The sequence below is a fragment of the Bos grunniens genome, chromosome 29 (genome assembly GCF_055505025.1).
Source record: "Bos grunniens cultivar Pamir isolate PY7600 chromosome 29, Bosgru_T2T1.0, whole genome shotgun sequence".
Classification (NCBI taxonomy): Eukaryota; Metazoa; Chordata; class Mammalia; order Artiodactyla; family Bovidae; genus Bos; species Bos grunniens.
The window spans coordinates 24,584,404-24,604,042 of record NC_141193.1 but is presented as its reverse complement, the minus strand read 5'-3'; the positions used below and the strand labels follow the sequence as shown (position 1 = coordinate 24,604,042).

The window sequence follows — 19,639 nt, the reverse complement described above, 5'->3', positions numbered from 1 at the left end:
CAGACAGAATAAGTAGCCATTTGCCTTCCCTGAAGTCATTAGCCAGTTGGTTCATGTCATGGATATACATGTTCAGTTAACTCTTTTGGCCTGTTCTGGTGTTTTCTTGCTGCCCTTTCAAAATGAGTCTTTTAATATGGGAAACACTGTCTTTTTGAGGCACACAAAGAACTGTAAGGATTATTTGGGAAAAGTACACTCCCTAAAAATGGCAAGAAAAATACAGATTATAAATCTTACTCTCATGGAGCCTATATATATATATATTTTTTTTTTTTTTTTTCAGAGTTGGAAACTGTGGTTCCTCTGCTCCCCTGATTTACTCTGCTGTACTGCATATGTGGATGACCAGGTTCTTATTGCTTTGAGTCATCAGGGAGTCACATCTCATCTTCCGGGAGACTTGTCCAGAGTCTGGGAGCTATTACATCAGCCAGGAACACAGCAGTCCCATGCATTCTTCATCCAGAGGGAGTTCTTTAGCCACTCACAGTCAACTCTCAAGTGTAGGAAGATGAAGCCTTAGAGAATTGAGTTAATAATTACCACAACAGATTGTTCAGTTTCATTTCATTCTCTTCCTGTAAACCTTTATTTCAGCCTTTTGGGAAATGTTTTCCTGTTCCTTTGTTTTTAAGCCTAAAATGAAATTTAAGTTTTCTTTAATTCTTTCAGTCTGTTAACTCTTAAACCTAATTAGATGTTAAATTATATGAAAGTTTTCTTTAAACTGCTTATTTCTGCTGTACCTTCAGTTCTATAGGTTTTACCTAAGACTTCCTCTGCATATTTCATACCTAAATTTACACAAAGGTGTTTTATGTCTTAACTCTCAATTCTCTAATATATCAAATGTTCTGTATTCCACTTTGTCAGTTTTCTTAAAACAACATGTTTAATTTCTCTCTCCCCTTTACTGTTCCTCTCTAAGGCATAAATTGACTCTCTTTTCAATATGCAAAACTATCTGCAAACTAATTCCATTATAAGCACAAAATCTTTATCTTCTGCAGTCCCAAGAAGAAACTTCTCTTATCTAGGGTTGCTGTCTACCTTTTCACAATTTGCCATAATCTCCCCCTGATCTCATCACAGCATTCCATCTTAGAAAGTAAATGGAATTCTTTTCATCTCTGCTTTCACTAATCTACTCTCTATGGCTAATTTTGAACATTAATTCCTCTAGTTGCCCTTTATAAATAATATTTTATCTCATACTACTTTATTCATTCATGAAATATGTAGTATTCAGGATAATTATTAATAATAATTAGACCAAAGTACATGCTTATGTATTATTAATAATTATCCTAAATACAGTATGTTTCATGGGTGAATAAAGTTATGTGAAATAAAATATTTATAAAGGGCTTCTAGAGGAATAAATGTTCAAACTTAGCCTTCTTTGGACTTAGTGTTCCATGGGCATATGTCATGTCTTTCAAAGAGAAACATAGAGAAAATATCTTATGCCTTATTTAGTTTCTTTTTTAAAAATTTATTTTTAATTGGAGTATAATTGCTTTACAATGTTGGGTTTAGTTTCTGCTGTATGACAACGTGAATCAGCCATGAGCATTATATACAATCCCTCCTTCTTGAGCCTCCTTCCCCCTACCCCTCATTCTGCCCCTCTAGGTTGTCACAGAGCACTGGGCTGAACTCCCTGTGTTACACAGCTCCTTATCTAGTTTCTGATTAATGTTTTTGGTGTAGAGAAGTAGAAATAGCAAGGAGCCAAGTTTATTTGGATGCTTGTAAGCTTAAGTTTAGAAGGAAATGGCAACTCACTCCAGTATTCTTGCCTGGGAAATCCTATGGACACAGGAGCCTGGTGGGCTACAGTCCATGGGATTGCAAAAGTCAGACACAACTTAGTAACTGAACAGCATTTAAGGGCTTCCCAGGTGACTCAGTGGTAAAGAATCCATCTGTTAATGCAGAAGATTCAGGTTCAATCTCTGGGTCGGGAAGATCCCCTGGAGAAGGAAATGGCTACTCACTCCAGTATTCTTCCCTGGAGAATCCCATGGACAGAGGAGCCTGTCGGGCTATAGTCCATGGGGTCACAAAAGAGTCAGACACAACTGAGTGACTAAACAACAATGATGATGACAAACTTAAGTTTAAGTCTCTGGTCAATCACTTACCAGCTGAAAGAGAACAATAATTGTGCTAAATTTCTTGGTTCCTCCATTCATCAAATTTTAAATGGGGATATTATTATTTGTGACAGTTATTCATTTACTTAGAATAGAGTAGGACACATAGCACATGACCTTAAATTTATTCATATTCATTAATTCAGTTTTCCTATAATGCTCCTGATGAAAAATTGCATAGATTCTGCTTGAACAAATTCAGCAATGGAGTATTCCCTATTTCACAAGAGAGCTCACTCCAGTGTTGGGTAGATTGATGTATTGTAATGTCCTTTACATCAACTGTATATATGTATGCCTGATATTTCAACCAATTAGGTTTAGATTTGTCCTCTTCTCACTCACTGGAATGGATATGATTTTTAAAGTAGACAAACAGTAACAAGTGTTATTGGTTGTGGAGAAACTGAAACCTCTACACATTGGCATTCAGAATGCAAAATGGTAGAGTCCACTTGGGGAAACAGCGTGGAAGTTTCTTAAACAAGAGTTTTACTATATGATCCAGAATTTCCATTTATAGGGATGCACAAGAGAAGTGAAAACATGTGCATATAAACATAAATGTTTATAATGGAATTAATCATAACAGTCAATGCCTGGAAACAATCACGTTTGTTGGTCATCAACTGGTGAATAGATTTTTTTTTTTAAAGATAATCTGTACACTGAAATACCACTCAGCAATTCAGAGAAACAAAATGCTAATGCAGATTATAAAATGGATAGTGCTCAAAAACATGATGCTAAGTGCAAGAAGCCAGACACAAAAGGTCACATGTTGTATGCTTTTTAGGAAACATTCTGTTAAGACAAATCTGTAAAAAGAGAAAAGTTAGTGGATACATGAGACTGGAGTGAGACCAGGGAATGAATACAGACTGTCATGAGGAATCTTTCTGAAGTGAAGGAAATGTTCTAAAATTGGATTGTTGTTACATTGCACAAGTTTGTAAATTTACTAACAATTTTTGAATTATATACTTAAACGGGTGAATTTTATGGTGTACAAAAATGAGTTATTAAAAAAGGAAGAAGTAAATCAAAAGGAAGAAAGTTTGGCCAAGTGATGCAAAACATGATTTAAATAAATGGACAAATACTGTTTGCTGAAGGATAGTATAATAAAGTATTTAAATTCCTTCTAATTTTTAAAATGTTTTTTTTTTTAAATGTTAAATTTATAGAACATTAAAAAATAGAGAAGATGATATATATTGAGTTAAATTCTCCTAAAATTGACATTGTAAAATTATAAGAATCAGGGAATTAGCATTAGTACCATACCATAAACTCAAATATAGATCACATTCAAATTTCACCAGTGCTTCTCCAATATCACTTTTCTTTTCCAGAACCCAGCAGAGGATCTTAGTCTCCTTTAATCTGTGACAGTCCCTCATTCTTTCCTTGTAATTAATGACTTTTACCCTTTTGATGAGTACCAATTAATTATTTTATATAACATATTTCAATTTGGATATGTATGATGTCTTTTCTTGAGTAGATTGAGATTATGCAGTTTTGGCATAATACCATAGAAGTGATCTTGTATCCTTTTCCAGGTATATATCATTTCAGGTGTATGTGATGTCAATATGTCTTATTGGTTATGGTAAATGTCTTGTGGGAGAGACACTTTGAGACTATGCTTATATTTTGTATCTCCTCAAATTTTCACTCAAGAATTTTAGAATCATCCATTTTGTCAGGGAACATTATTACCTTGTTGTTTGTCAAATGGTGATTAAAAAATAATGCCATCAATTCTGTACATTATTATTAATAATAGGAATTCTTCTGTATGGAAGAACAGTTTCTTCTTCCTGTTTATTTATTCAATTATTTATATCAGCAGAGATTCATGAATATGTATTTTATTCTGTGATTAAACATAATGCAGTGTAATATATATTTTGTTATTCAAGTTGTTCTATTTTGACCATTTGGGGCTCCTTCAGTTTGTCACCAGTATCTTATTGATATGCTTCACCTTTTTCATACATGTCCTTGTTTCCCAACACAACAGGATGTTCCAGGCTGCTCTTGTATTTTCCCTTCTCCAAACCTAGATGCCACAACTTCTCTAAAGAGTCTTTCTATTGGAGAATTGCATTAAAATTTAGAAACCAAATCTGATTTCTAAGTGCACTCCTTGCTACTGAGATGTCTTTACTCCTAGGGACCCTCAACAAATAGAAAAATATATGTATGAGTACTAACCTATCCAAACATATGCATCTATACTTATTCTGTATCATTTTATCATCATAATTTTAAAAGCTATTTATTTATAATGATACTTCCAAATTCCAATCCAACACCACTTTTGCTCTCTTTATTTGTTTCTTTCTCCAAGAGTGAGAAACCTACTTCTCATTACCTAAATTTGTCAGTTCCATATTAGATTTTTTTCTTTAATTGCTTTTGGATTTTGAGTCATAATACAAAATTATTACCTTATGTCATGGTTGAAGAATAATTCACCCATGTTTTCTTCTATTATTTATAAGCTTTCACACTTTACATTTAGATTCCAAATCTGTTTGCAGTTTATTCTTTTCTGTGGTGGAAGAGATATGGACCTAATTTTGTATGGCTTGTGTTTATGAAGACTTTGATTTTTGCATATTAAATTCCTTTTTATTACTGGTCTTTTAAATTGAGTTAGTTTTATTATTGATTCTCTGGGATTTTCCAGATGTCCTATCTATTATTTGCATATGGAGATACTTATTTTTTATTGTTTATGCAGTTTTTATTTATATTTAAAAATTTATTGGAGTACAGTTGATTTAAAATGTTGTGCTAATTTCTACTGTACAGTAAAGTGAATTAGTCATACGTATACATATATCCATTCTTTTAAATAGTCTTTTCCCATAAAGATCATTACAGAGTATTGAGAAAAGTTTTGTGTGTTATACAGTAGGTCCTTATTAATTATTTATTTCCTACATAGTAGTGTGTACATGTTAATCTCAATCTTGCATATGGAGATAGTTCTAGTTATTCTTTACCCATTCTTATTCCCCTAATATTCTGTAATTTATTTCTCTTGCTTAATTGTATTAGCTAATTGTAGGCAGATTCTTTACCATCTGAACCACTAGGGGAACTGTAACACTTCTAATATAGCATCAAATATGAGAAAAGAGCATGTGTATCATTACTTTGATCTTGTTTTAATTGGAAATGCCTCTAGTGTTGTCCAATTAAATAAGAAACTGCCTGAATTTCTTATTATACATATAAAATATTATTATATATTATCATGTTAAGTATTTCTCATGTCAATTTTCTTGAGTATTTTGATCATAATGGGTGTTGAATTTCGTCAAAGACTTTGTTAAATATCTGTTAATATAGTCATATGACCTTTCCCCCACACTTATTAATATGGAGTATGATATTAATTGATTAGCTAACATTAAAACATCATCCTCTTCCAATACATCCCACTTGGTTATGGTGTATTATTTTCTTTTATGTGGTATTGGATTCTGTTTGCAAATGTTTTACTTAGTGATTTTTGAATTGACATTTATGAGTTCATTTCTCTACAGTTTTCTTTCTTATACTGATGTTAAAAATCTAGTTTAGCTTTCTGTTTTATTATTTTATTCTTTATTGTCAGGCTTATTAGTTATTTTCAGTATCTTTTAAAGTACGTCTATTGCCTGTACAACAATAAGCTTTTTAATTTCTCTCTTTCCTTTCATTTTTCTCTCATATTTCAGTTGTATTATTTCAACTTTATCACAATACATAACCTTTGTGCCTGAGTCTTCCACCTTCATTCCTCCTTTGCTTCATTCTTATGTGTACATTTATATGATTTAAAATATTGGCCATCTGTATTTTTGCTGAAGTTTTCTCAGTTACCTTTTGATTGGTGGCTGTTCTTTCATTAGTAGATCCCTTAGGAAGGGTTGGTGAACGCAGAATTCCTTAAGTACTTAATATGTTGAATGGTGTTTTTTCATTGCCTTGATCTTTGAAGGGACAGTTGTGCTGCATATGAAATCATTGGTTTATACTTTCTCTTACTGAGTTTTTAAAAACATGTTGTGCCATAGATTCTTTGCTGTGCATTTTGCTTTTTAAATGTCTGATGTCTTAGTTAATTATTTTGCTTTTTAAATTACTTAATCATTTGGTTGAAGTCCTTGATGGTTTTATCTTCATATTTGAAATCTGGTAGTGTCTTAGATTTGCTTAGGATATCTTAGAGTTGACTCTATAAAATATAACAGAGACTAGGTTTAAAAATTATGTATCTATTTATAACATGAACATAACCTTGATATCAATTTCAAATAAAAACAGCAAACAAAATACACTTATAGACTAATATCATTTATGAATATAAGTGCAAATAATCACATAGAAGCAAATACATGTCAAATAAAGTAATATTTGCATAGAGCATAAGGATATTTTAGTATCAGGAAACAATCCTTTGTAGTTCACCACATTAAGAAATTTATAGGAGAAGAAAATATTACCCAATAAATTTAGGAAACAAACCTCAATAGTCATTATGAAAAGAATATCTTAGTATATTAATAATTTAAAACAAAATAATGGGTATAATTATTTTAGGGACAATCACATTTATGGTGACAATTTACTTGTATTCCCCTCAAAGTCAGGTAAAATAAAAAACATCTCTTTTATCCTTTACTGCTGCTGCTGCTGCTGCTAAGTAGCTTCAGTTGTGTCCGACTCTGTGTGACCCCAGAGACGGCAGCCCAACCAGACTCCGCCGTCCCTGGGATTCTCCAGGCAAGAACACTGGAGTGTGTTGCCATTTCCTTCTCCAATGCATGAAAGTGAAAAGTGAAAGTGACGTTGCTCACTTGTGTCTGACCCTCAGCGACCCCATGGACTGCAGCCTACCAGGCTCCTCTGTCCATGGGATTTTCCAGGCAAGAGTACTGGAGTGGGGTGCCATTGCCTTCTCCGTATCCTTTACTACTTAGCATTTTATAAGTATCCTTGTCAACATGATCAAATAGGAAAAAGAGAAAAGATTGTGCCAAAGAAATAAACTTTGTTTTTAATTTAGGAACAAACAAGAGTATCTGGATTCTAAAAATCAGCAGTTGCTTTGAAAAATTTCAAGAAGCTTCTTTCTAAAATTAGAACTATGTTTTTTTGCAGAAAATATAAATACTCCATGCATTCATTGAATAATAAAAAGGAAATGGTCAGTTTAAATACATTTTTGTGTGTTTATAATGCAAATGCAATAATAAATAAATATATGACAAATTCATTATTTATTGTGAAAAAGGGAAAATTACTATAGGCTGTATGAATTACATCATTAGGGGCTAAAGATACATTACAGGTTCTTAGTCTTATACATTATAGAACCAGTTGGCTAATAGTTATCACTTTAGGTGAATGAAAGAAAAGTCTGAAGAATAAAATATGGTATTTAGGTTATAGGACAGGCAGTAGTTAAGTTTAGTTTCAATGGAATATTGCTTTGACTTGTTTAATCTGATAAGCAAAATATTTTGCTTAATTTCAATTTATCATTGCTTATCACAGCACTGTATCTGAGTGAACCAATATTCACAAGTTGAGTGAGATAGTTCTTTCCTTGTGCTTCATATTTCATAATTATTGTTCCTTTTAATAAAATAAGACTGAGCAAAAAGAGATTTATAAATATTTCTTGCCATTTTTCTTTTTTATTCCAGATATGAGATTTAAAAAGAAAATCAAAGAAAACACTTAGGTTTTCTTTCATTATGGCAAATAAGATAGTTCAGCAACCATTTTGAGTATGAAACCAACAATTCAAAAATCAAGACCATCTGTCTGCTCTGTTAATACAAAATTAACTGCTGCAGGAAATGCCTTCCAACTGTAAAAGTCTAGAAAAATAGACAAAAATCTATACATTAATTCTTTTTAGACATTGGACAAAAGGCAGTATAGGACTATGATTCCTAGAATAGGGGAAACAAATGAAGTAAGTCCTGAGAGTGCCTGAACTTAATGCCTGGAGACAGTTTCTGTAATTCAGAAACCCATAATACATAGAGTATGGGTTAAAATCCTCAAAGGTTAGTGCCTTAGTATGAGGGCTTATGAGATCAAGAATAAAAGCTGTTGCATACCTAGTCGTAAAAAGAACCAAATGAAAATCTGAGAGGTGAAATGTATAACAACTGAAGTAAAAAGACACAGAGTAAGATGAACAGTAGCTTAGATATTGTAGAAGAGAAAAATTCATGAATTTTAAATGTTAGAACAGGGCCTCAGTCAACTGTAGGATAGTATCAAGCAATCTAATTTGTATGTAATTGGAGTCGAAGAAGAGGAGAGAGGTAAGTAGAAATAAAATAAAATAAATAATACCTGAAATTTTCCAAATTTTATGAAAACAATAGACCCACAGATAAGAGAAACACAATGAGCAACAAGTAACATAAGCATAAATAAAGCAGCACGAAGGCACACTCCCCACACAAACTACTGAATTTACTGAAAAAGAGAAAATCCAAAAGGAAGACAGAGACAAAGAAGACTCATTATACTGAAGGAACAAAGATAGGAATGACATGAAACCTTAGAAACCTGTCAAGCCAGCCAGAAGAAGAGGGAGCATCTCTAAAGCAATGAAAGAAAAAAACCTACTATCAACCCAGAATTCCATATTCAGCTACAATATCTTATATAAAGAAGGTGAAGCAAAGATTTTTTTCAGTCAAAAGCATAAATTCCATTTTCATTAGGCCACGATTACATTTGAAAAATTTAACACCTCCTTGTCAGTTATTAATCAAAAATGTAAAAATAAATCAGGAGAATATAGAAGACTGAAACAATGCTGTCCACTAACTTGAGCTAACTGACAATTATAGTAATAGTAATACTGCACCAATTCCTGTAAATAAAACTTCTTTAAAAGTGGTGGGGTGATATGAGAGAATAGCATTACCAATAGTATATTACCGTGTTAAAATAGATGACCAATGCAAATTTGATGCATGAAGTAGAGCACCCAAAGCTGGTGCTCTGGGATGACCCAGAGGGATGGGATGGGGAGGGAGGTAGGAGGGGAGTTCAGAATGGTGGGACACATGTACACCCATGGCTGATTCATGTCAATGTATGGCAAAAACCACCACAATACTATAAAGTAATTACCCTCTAATTAAAATAAATAAATTAATTTTAAAAAGATAAACTGAACTTGGTGGTATAAGTGTTTGAAGGGCAGGTTTTTTTTTTAAGGTTAAAATCAGATAGGTCAATTGTTTTCTCACTTTTAGAGAAAAATTGGAAATTCCTCAAGTAAGACTTAGGTGCTTATTCACTTGCAAGTCATGGCTGACGTCACTAGAGGGCGCACTCCTACCATAGCCCATACAAAGTTCTGAAACTAGACTGGTCACATTTTTTAAAATTAAAAAAAAAAAGTCAGAGGGATGGTATGGGGAAGGAGGAGGGAGGAGGGTTCAGGATGGGGAACTCGTGTATACTTGTGGCGGATTCATGTTGATATATGGCAAAACCAATACAATATTGTAAAGTTAAAAAAAATAAATAAAAAATAAAAGGCCTTAAAAAAAAAAGTCAAATGTATTTTCATCCATTTTTAAACACCAACTTGGTAAAAAAAAAAAGTGACTTCCCCAAAATAATATTAAGCACACTTTATTCAAATACTTTGGCCACCTCATACGAAGAGTTGACTCATTGGAAAAGACCCTGATGCTGGGAGGGATTGGGGGCAGGAGGAGAAGGGGACGACAGAAGATGAGATGGCTGGATGGCATCACCGATTCGATGGACGTGAGTCTGAGTGAACTCCGGGAGTTGGTGATGGACAGGGAGGCCTGGCATGCTGCGATTCATGGGGTCACAAAGAGTCAGACACGACTGAGTGACCGAGCTGAGCTGAACTGAAACAGGACCTTATTCTTAATTACTGTTTTCAACACTGGTTGAACATTCAGATTAACCACTTTTTCTCTTCTGCTTTATTTTTTTTCTCACTTTTAAGGCTAGAGAACCTCAAAATGAACTTGAAAACGAAATTTCCTCTTAAGAGTTGAAGTTGCATAAAAAGTATATACTAACCTACATAGTTCTTTCTAAAGGAGGCTTTCAAGTTTTGGACTCAGACTTAAGTTCACTTATTGGCTCTGCAGTTGTTTAACTGTGAATAGAGGATAAAGTCCCTGGTTTGGAAAGATCCTCTGGAGGAGGTGATGGCAACCCACTCCAGTATTCTTGTCTGGAGAATCCAATGCATAGAGGAGCCTGGTGGGCTACAGTCCACAGGGTCGCAAAATACACACACACACACACACACACACACACACACACACATAGGATAAAGTAAAATTTGTTGCTTGCTGTTTTTATGAGGTAGGTTTCTTAATTTAAAGTGATGAGATATATTTTATGTTTCTCGATTACCAGTTAAACAAGAAATTAAATTTTTTATGTAACTCTTCATTTTTGCATGATGTTTCATTGGTCTTGATGAGAAAAGAGATGCCACGTTTACTTTAATCCAACTTTCAGGTCTCTGTTCTGACCCAGGAGGCTTATTAACTGAGTTCTGCTGCTGTTTGTGCGGTGGGATGCTGAGGTGCCTGTAGCACTGAGGTGTTTTATGTTTGTCAAACAGAATTTGTAACTAACTGCTTTTTCCCATCCCCAGGGCAACTCCACCCAAGATAGCTAATTAAACGTCTCTAGGGGTTTCTCTGGAGAAGGCAATGGCACCCCACTCCAGTACTATGCCTGGAAAGTCATATGGGGGGAGGAGCATGGTGGGCTGAAGTCCATGGGGTCACTAAGAGTCGGACACGACTGAATGACTTCACTTTCACTTTCACTTTCATGCATTGGAGAAGGAAATGGCAACCCACTCCAGTGTTCTTGCCTGGAGAATCCCAGAGACGGGGGAGTCTGGTGGGCTACCGTCTATGGGGTCGCACAGATTCGGACACGACTGAAGTGACGCAGCAGCAGCAGCAGCAGCAGCAGCAGCAGCAGCAAGGGTTTCTCTTAGGATTATCTTTAGGGTTTATATTGTTCCTATCACATGAAAAATTCTATCTATTTACTCTTTTTTTTTTTTTTCTGAGTAGATTTTACAAGACCTGCAAACTGTGGATCATCCTATACTTTCCAGGGCGCCAGCTTTATAAATTCCAGATCCAGTTATCTTTCTCTAACTCCTTTTCCTGAACTACTGCAGTACTTATTGTATGCTGAATTATAAACTCATTTTAAATTTCAGTTTCTAGTCATGGAATGGCATGAGTGCTCTGTCGTGTCCTGCTCTAACCCCATGGACTGTAGTCCGCCAGTCTCCTTTGTCCATGGGATTTCTCAGGCAAAAATACTGGAGTGGGTTGCCATTTCCTTTTCCAGGGATCTTCCAGATCCAGGGATTGAACCCGTGCCTCTTGCATCTACTGCATTGGCAGGCCTAGTCTTTACCATTGGTGTCACCTGGGAAGCCCTTTCTAGTCATATATTGATAGTTTATCTACATGCTCATGTATAAATGTATTTTCTTCTTGTAAGATCATAGATGCATTTAGAATAGACAACAATGTTATAATTTTGGAGTTACACTGAATATGTTTTTCTTGATTTGAATGGAATTACCTATTCATGCATATTTTGATATTCAAACTTACATCTCTGCTGTTAGAGCAGACAGCAAGAAAAATCACTGAACACACACATCTAGGCTCAGAAAATATCTGGTACACATAAATCAGTTCTCCTTCCTTTTGCCAGCTATTTAACAAGTAGAGTTGATTTTGGAATAGAATATCATCATATTTCATGGGCTATACTTACTCATGTATATTCAAAAGCAAAAATTCAGACATCAAAACAAAACATCTTGAGCACTCTGGGACTGAGGGGCCCTCCTTGGACCCTGGCAACATTATCACAAAAAAGGACTAATAGAGCAGACCTCATCTCCTTGCAAATACGTATATGCGCCATCCCATTTGTGTCTCCTCACTCATACTCAATTGTTGTGGAAAATGCCAGGATATGGTAGCATGCATTCTTCTACCATCTCATATGGTCTGTTTAATTAATACCCAAGAAGTCAACAGGGAGATCTAGTCATAAGGAAATTTATCCTTGATATACCCATGTCAATTTTACCAAAGTAGAGTTCTGTGCAAGCTCAGGTCGTGATGCAGTGCACATTTCATGGCTCCCTTACTTTGCAGTGGAAGTGCCCTCTCAAGTTAGAGTTCACAGACCATTATTTATCAAAGTAAAAGGCAGAGAGTGAATATGGGAAAGCCACTTACTTCCTTGAACTTCAGTTTTCCCACAGTTACATGGGAATAATAATGCTTACCTCATGTAATTGTTGTCAAGGTCAAATTATATGGTTTGCATGCAGGTTACTTGTAACGTGTAAAAAGCTATGTGGGTATCAACTCAGGGATTAGAAGCAGTAACACACATGTAGATGGATGCCACAGTGAGAGTTTTTATGTGGACAGTTTACTTATCTTAGATTGTTTTCTGCCTGTTATCATCCTTGTTGAGTGTTTTAATTGATTTCCATTGTTATTCAAGGAGGAAACATGAAAAATCATGTTCAAAAATAGGTTACAATGTAGAACTTTCCAAGGTTCCCACTCCATATCTAGAAGTCATCAACTCTTTGTATGAATTCTTCATTCTCTTTCTATCTTAAAGCTCCCCAATTATCTGGTGTCTCATCTGATACCCTAAATTTTAGCATTTCCCGTATGTCTGTGATGCATGGAGTCAGTGAGGCTTCACAACCTTGCGACCTCCCAGCCTCCGTAAGGCTGCCTTCATTTCTTTGTTGCGGAGTGTGTAGATGATAGGATTAAGCAAGGGAGTGATGGCTGTGTAGAAGACAGCTACCACTCCATCCAGGGGTTCCTGAGAGCCAGGGCGCAGGTAAATGAAGGTGCAGGGCACATAGTAGACAATGACGACTGTGAGGTGGGCTGCACAGGTGGCGAAGGCGTTGCGGCGCCCGTCGGCGGACCGGATTCGCAGGATAGCAGCCACTATGTAGCCATAGGAAGTGAGGATAAGCACAAAACAGGTGAGGGCCAGGAATCCAATGTCCACAAGGGTGATCAGCTCGTTGATGGTGGTGTCAGCACAGGCTAGACGCAGCATGGCAGGAATGTCACAGAAGAAGTAGTCTACCTGGTTTGGACCACAGAAAGGCAGCCGGAATATGAAGCTTGTTTGGAAAAGTGAGTGGAGGGTGCCTCCCAGCCAGGTGCCAATGGCTAGATAGTTACAGACGCTGCGGGTCATGATGGTGGCGTAATGTAAAGGCTTACAAATGGCTAGGAAGCGATCATAAGCCATGAGTGTGTACAGGAAGCATTCAGTGCAGCCCAGGAAATGGAATGAAAAAAGCTGGATGACACAGCCTCCAAAGGAGATAATCCTACTGTCCAAGAGAAAGCCAGCTAACATCTTGGGGACAATGGCAGAGGAAATGGTCATGTCCAAGAGGGAGAGGTGACATAGGAACCAGTACATGGGGCGGTGGAGCTGGGTGTCCACCAAGACCGTGAGGATGATAAGCCCATTCCCAGAGATGGTGAGGGTGTAGATGACAAGGAAGGTTAGGAAGAGCGGTGTCCCCAGCTGTGGTGGGTGGTGCAGCCCCACTAAGATGAAGTGAGACACGGAAGTGTGATTTCCACTTTGCATCTTCTTGCTGTTCACATCTGCCAAAAGAAGCAGCAGAAGGGAAAAAGCGATGCTGTAAATTCTGTAGGCACGGGATATATATTCTATGTCACTGCCAAATATGGACCGAAAAGGATCTTCAAAAGAGAGGTCTTCTCTAGCTCTTGTTCATAATCGTTCTTTCTCTTCAACCCCTGATTCTGAGATTCTGCTTGAATCTCAGAGCAGATTCAAGCAGAAAAGAGCAGCTTTTCTCTCCAGGGTTAAAACCCGTGTAACAGATTATGTGTATATAGTTCCGGAGAGTGAAGGAAAGACCATACACAGAGACAGTCATGTCAGAAAGAAGAACAATTATATAATGCCTAAACCAGCCTAAGAAGAAATGACTGTTCTATTGTTTTCCTTCAGTTTGATCTCTGATCTGCATACTAGAGAGTTAGGTTACAGCTTATTTACTTACTGAGAATTGGAATTATATTTCTTAATGTAAGTTTGCCAAATAAAAAATGTGTGTATTTTTTAAAATGCACTCTCTGGTTTATACATCAAACATAAAATATTCAGAATCTTTGAAATTATGGGAGGAATATCTATTTTTATAAATTCTATTTCAAACATACACAAGCCCTTTAAAATCATTCAGGTTAGTGAAGCAACACAAAATCCAAAATTACAACAGGATACCTGTTGTAATCTATTCTCTCTGCTTCCGCCTGCGTGCCATCCATCTTTCCATCCATCTATCCATCCACCCATCCAGCATGCATCTGTCTGTTCATATGCCCATTCAGTAATACACTGTATACTGTATCTTAAGACCATGGATGCTGAAGTCAGACGTTGTTTAAACATCCTAGCTCTTCCACTTTGACTCATTGGAAATCTTGGAAATCCTATGGACAGAGGAACCTGGTGAGCTACAGTGCATGGGGTCACACAGAGTCAGACATGACTGAACGACTGAACAACGATCTTGGAAAAGCCATTTCACCTGTCTTTGCCTATTTCTAGAAATGGGAACAACTGTAGTGTCTACTTTATGGGGCGTTTGTAAGGATTAAATAAATTTACATAATTCACACTAACCCTCAATGACTTTAGCTATTATGTGTCAGGGTTCTGTATTAGAAAAATTCAGGCATTGTATCTGTGCCTCAGGTCTGAAGTGAACCTGTAACTTCCAGTGAGTTGTCAAATAGTAGATTTGAGTTCTCAGAATTTGCAGCATCATCACAAAGAGGCTTTTCTCCCAGGACTACTGGTGACAGGCATCAACCACAGTGAAAGGAAGAAATCAGGAAGGTGGCTAAGAGGGTGCTAGAGCTCTTTCAGACACCGAGGGGTTATGGGAGGTATATCCTTCTTAAGTGTCCCTTTTCCCCACCGATATTAGCTCTAATAGTCTTTTTACCAACTGGAAGCAAGTATCCAAAATAGTGTGTTACCTTTTTGAGAATTCAGGGGTCACCCAGAATCACTCAGAAGGCTTTGAAAAGTGTGGAATGAAATTTGGCTTCCAGCTGGACAGCTAGCAGGCAAAAGGACCAAGATGGCAGCTGTGGCTGACCTCTTCATCTTCTTCTACACCACGAATCACTGTGTATCCATAACTTTTATTCCTTTCAGTCTTCATCAGTGCCACAGAGACAACTCATCAGTGAAGATAGGTGTTTTGGGGACTGAGCAATTTCTCGGGTCATGAGATTTTCCTTGTTAAACCTAAGAGAGTCCAGGGCAAACCAAGACAGGTGTGTACCTTAGGTAAGAGTCTAAACCACATAGACTCAGACAGCAAAGAATCTGCCCACAATTCAGGAGACCTGGGTTTGATCCCTGGGTTGGGAAGATCCTCTGGGGAAGGAAGGAAATGGCAACCCACTCCAGTATTCTTGCCTGGAGAGTTCCATGGACAAAGGAGCCTGGTAGTCTACAGCCCATGGGGTCACAAAGAGTAGAACACGACTAAATGACTTTCACTTTCTTTCAAACCACATAGAAACTAAATAATCTCTCCACATGTAGCTACAGAATCTATTTTGAAGCAACTTCAGAGGAAATTCTTAGAGGTTTCCTGGGCATTTCCTTGATTACCAACCTTTACTGGCATCATGGTGCTCAGGCGAAAATTCAAACACACTGGCATGCCCTATGGGAACAGAGACACTCGTAACCTGATATCCACATACTTCCTTAGCCTCCTCTCTTTGTGCTCCATCCCACAAATCTGTGCTGTAGTCAAACATTCCACACCCCCCCCCTTTCCCTATACATTAGTCCCTTTAATATGTACTGGCCCTGTTCCACTGATGCTTGAAAAATTTCTACTAATCTTTCAAGATCTCATTCATGTGTGATGTACTAAGTAAAGGCTTGCCTCCTTTTTCCCCAAAAGGCCTTTCATTCTTTGTAGCCACCACAGTACTTCATTCACATTTCTATCATAGGTTTACTAAGCAAGTTGCAATTTGCCCTCTGTGTGCCTGATCTACCCCAACAGGCTGTGAATTCCTACGGGGACTTTGTCTCATTTTTCTTTTGATCCCAAATTTATAGCATATCTTGCACAGAAAGATTTTTATGTTTTATTGAATAGAAGGATTCCCCTCTGTCTTGTCTGGATTCCCTATTATCTAGACCCTTAATCTAGGATAACAATCAGTTATGTCTTATAATCTAGGACCCCAAATCATAAGAATTCCAATACTGAGACTGTCACTACTTACTATATTGTTTTGAGCAAATTTCTTAATATGCCTAGTGTTGGCTTCTCATCTGTAAGAGAGAGAGAGAAGGGGAGGGAGAGAGAGAGAGACAGAGAGAGAGGGACAGAGAGAGAGAGAGAGAGAGAGAGAGAGAGAGAGGGAGAGAGAGAGAAAGGAGGCGTTTGTGCTGATTCTTACCTAAAAAGAAATAGCTATCTTTTCTATATCAGTAAGGGTTCACACTGTAAGTTTTGTTTTGTTCCTACATACAGAAAATCAATTTTCCTCCTAGCCTTAGTTCTCTTCTGCACTATAAATTTTTCTCTTGTCTCCCGGTTGCCTTGGCATCTCACTCCTCATTCATTATTATAATTTATTGTTCTCTCTGCACAATAGTGTATGCCACATGAAAGAATAGTGAAACATCCTACTAGTCTCTGCATGAATCAAACACACACCATCTCTACCAGCTCTTGCTTACCATAGCTCAGATCCTCCTCCCAACCCCAGATTCCCCATAATGTACACGCATGCGTGTGTGTGCTTAGGCTTCCCTTATGGCTTAGCTGGTAAAGAATCCTCCTGCAATGTGGGAGACCTGGGTTTGATCCCTGGGTTGGGAAGATCCCCTGGAGAAGGGAAAGGTTACCCACTCCAGTATTCTGGCCTGGAGAATTCCATGGACTATAGAGTTTTTAGGGTCGCAAAGAGTCGGACACGACCGAGTGGCTTTCACTTTCACTGCACAATAATCATCGTTTTCCCCCTGGAAAGAGAGAATACCCTATTGATGGTTTTCCTATTTATAGCTAAAACTGCTCCAGTCCTGTGGTGTATACACTTTAGTCAGTACCACATTATATTATCAGCATATGATATATTCATCCGTGTAACGGGAAAGGAAGCAGTTTCTACAAGCAGTCTTGGGGAAAAGGACATGAGTACCCATATACTAGCTTTATCTGGCCATTTGTACTCTGTATGAACTGGACTAGGCTTGAAATAGATCTTGAAGCTTACCAGGGTCCAAAACTGAGAGGTAAGTTGACCTTCAATGAGCAGAGTATGAGGCCCCTCCATCCCTTGTAAAGCCTAATGCTGGGAAGAGATCTCAGGTGTCTGCACTGTTTCCAAAGTCTCTAACATACTTCTAATAAATGCAAGTCTCCCAGCGAGTTCTGTTACTAGCCCTCATCTCCCTCTCCGAGTCTTCTCTGCTGATGGCCACTACCTGGATGTGACTCTGCCCCGAGGATACTGTGTATTGCTTGCCGCAGCTTTTTCACGCTCTTTGCTGTTCTTTGTAGAGGCTCCTTTCTGAGCTCAGCAGGTTCCCTGGTCCCCTCCTATGACATGCCCTTTCTTGGCTTTGTCACTGAGCTCTTTTGGTGCACCTTTCTTGGCTCACCATCTTCTTTATAGCTTTTTTGAAGACATTGGCAGCAATCTCCCTAGGAGACTCCTCTGGAGTCTCCCTTTCTGGCAAGTAGGCTGTTCCTTCCTATAGTCCCCATGGGGTGGAGGAAGGGGGCTGATGTCACTTCTGCTTCACCCTCCAGAGGCTATTAACTTGCCCAGAAATAAGCTTCAGTGTCTTTGTTAGCAGTGAAACGTGAACTATGGCTACTCAGGAAGTTTACTTACTTTCTTGTAGTGTTCCTGTAGCATAGAATCCTCCTAAGAGCATGTGGATATATGTATAACTGATTCACTTTGCTGTATACTTGAAATGAATACAATATTGTAAATCAACTATACTCCAATACAAAATTAAAAAAAACAAAAAAGTGTAAAAAAAGGTGAGTGGCCAAGATGGTGGAATAGGAAGACCCAGAGCTTATCTCCTCCCATTGGCATACCAAAATTACCTCTATCTACAGAGCTATTATTGATCAGAGTGACCTGACAACTAGAAGAAGAGATTTTCTACAACTAAAGATGTAAAAAAGGAACCATAATGAAATGTGTAGGAGGGGTGTAGACCCATACCCCCAGATAAGCAACACATAAAAAGGAGCATAATCAAAATGGCAAAAGTTCTCCCCAAGAAGCTACAACTTCAAGCTCCACATCAAGCTCTGCAGACCAGGGGTCTTGGCACCAGGAAGATGAGCTGCCAGAACATCTGGCTTTGAAGGCCAATGGGACTTGCTTTCCGGAGAGCTAGAGCGATGTAGGAAATGGAGAGTCCACTCTTAAAGGGCACACACAAAATCTCACATGCTCCAAGACTCAGGGCAGAAGCAAAAACTTAAACGGAACCTGGGTCAGGTCCAAATGCTGATCTTGGAGAGCCTCCCGGAGAGGTGGGAGGCAAGTGGGACTCACCCAGCTAGCTCACTCTACCCTGAGGACACCGATGCTGGCGAGTGTCCTTTTGTAGTCCTTCTTCTATTTTATTAGTGGCTGGGACTTGACCCATCTCATCAGCCAGTTGATACCACTTCTGGCCAACCATCCAGTTTCACGGGGATGCAGGTCCACCACCTGCAAGTCCTCAGTAGACCCCTCTGAGCCCCCAAGCTGCCCTAGGACTTGGTTCTGTTCAACAGAATACAAGGGACCCAGCCTTGCCAACCCCCTGGCTTACACAGTTCCCGCCCCCTAGAAACCCAGTCAGCCACCTTAGGATCCAACTCCATCTGCCAGTGCTGTACACTTTAAACTTACCCAGTCCTATATGCAATCATATCTCAATAAAACTTGAAGGAGAAATTAATAATAAAATGACTTATTTAAAAAATGCATACCAACAATGATTTAAAGTAAATAAAGCATACTAAAAAAGATATTTAACAATTATTTATTGATCTATTCATTGCCCAGTGTTATTTCAGAACTACAAATTCCTCTGTTATCATAATTAGAGGATTCCATATAATGCATTTACATAGCCTTATGTGGGATTTTTACCCACTAAGTAAGCAGTATGTCCTTTTGTATTTGGAAAAGTCCATGTTCTCTACAGAAGTTGCTTTTTTTCAAGGGTAAAATGGGGGTGTGCTCTAGGTCACTTCTCTAAAGGGCTGTCCAAGCTCTAAATATGTTTGATTTTTAAGGGAC

General features: G+C 37.7%; 1 protein-coding gene across 1 annotated transcript; it reads right to left on the bottom strand.

Moving 5' to 3' along the window:
* Positions 1-12,664: 12,664 nt before the first annotated feature.
* Positions 12,665-13,925, bottom strand: OR10G6 (olfactory receptor family 10 subfamily G member 6). Its single transcript, XM_086384147.1, has one exon. The coding sequence runs from the start codon at positions 13,890-13,892 to the stop codon at positions 12,957-12,959; it is 936 nt and encodes a 311-aa protein (XP_086240273.1). The 5' UTR covers positions 13,893-13,925; the 3' UTR covers positions 12,665-12,956.
* Positions 13,926-19,639: the final 5,714 nt, after the last annotated feature.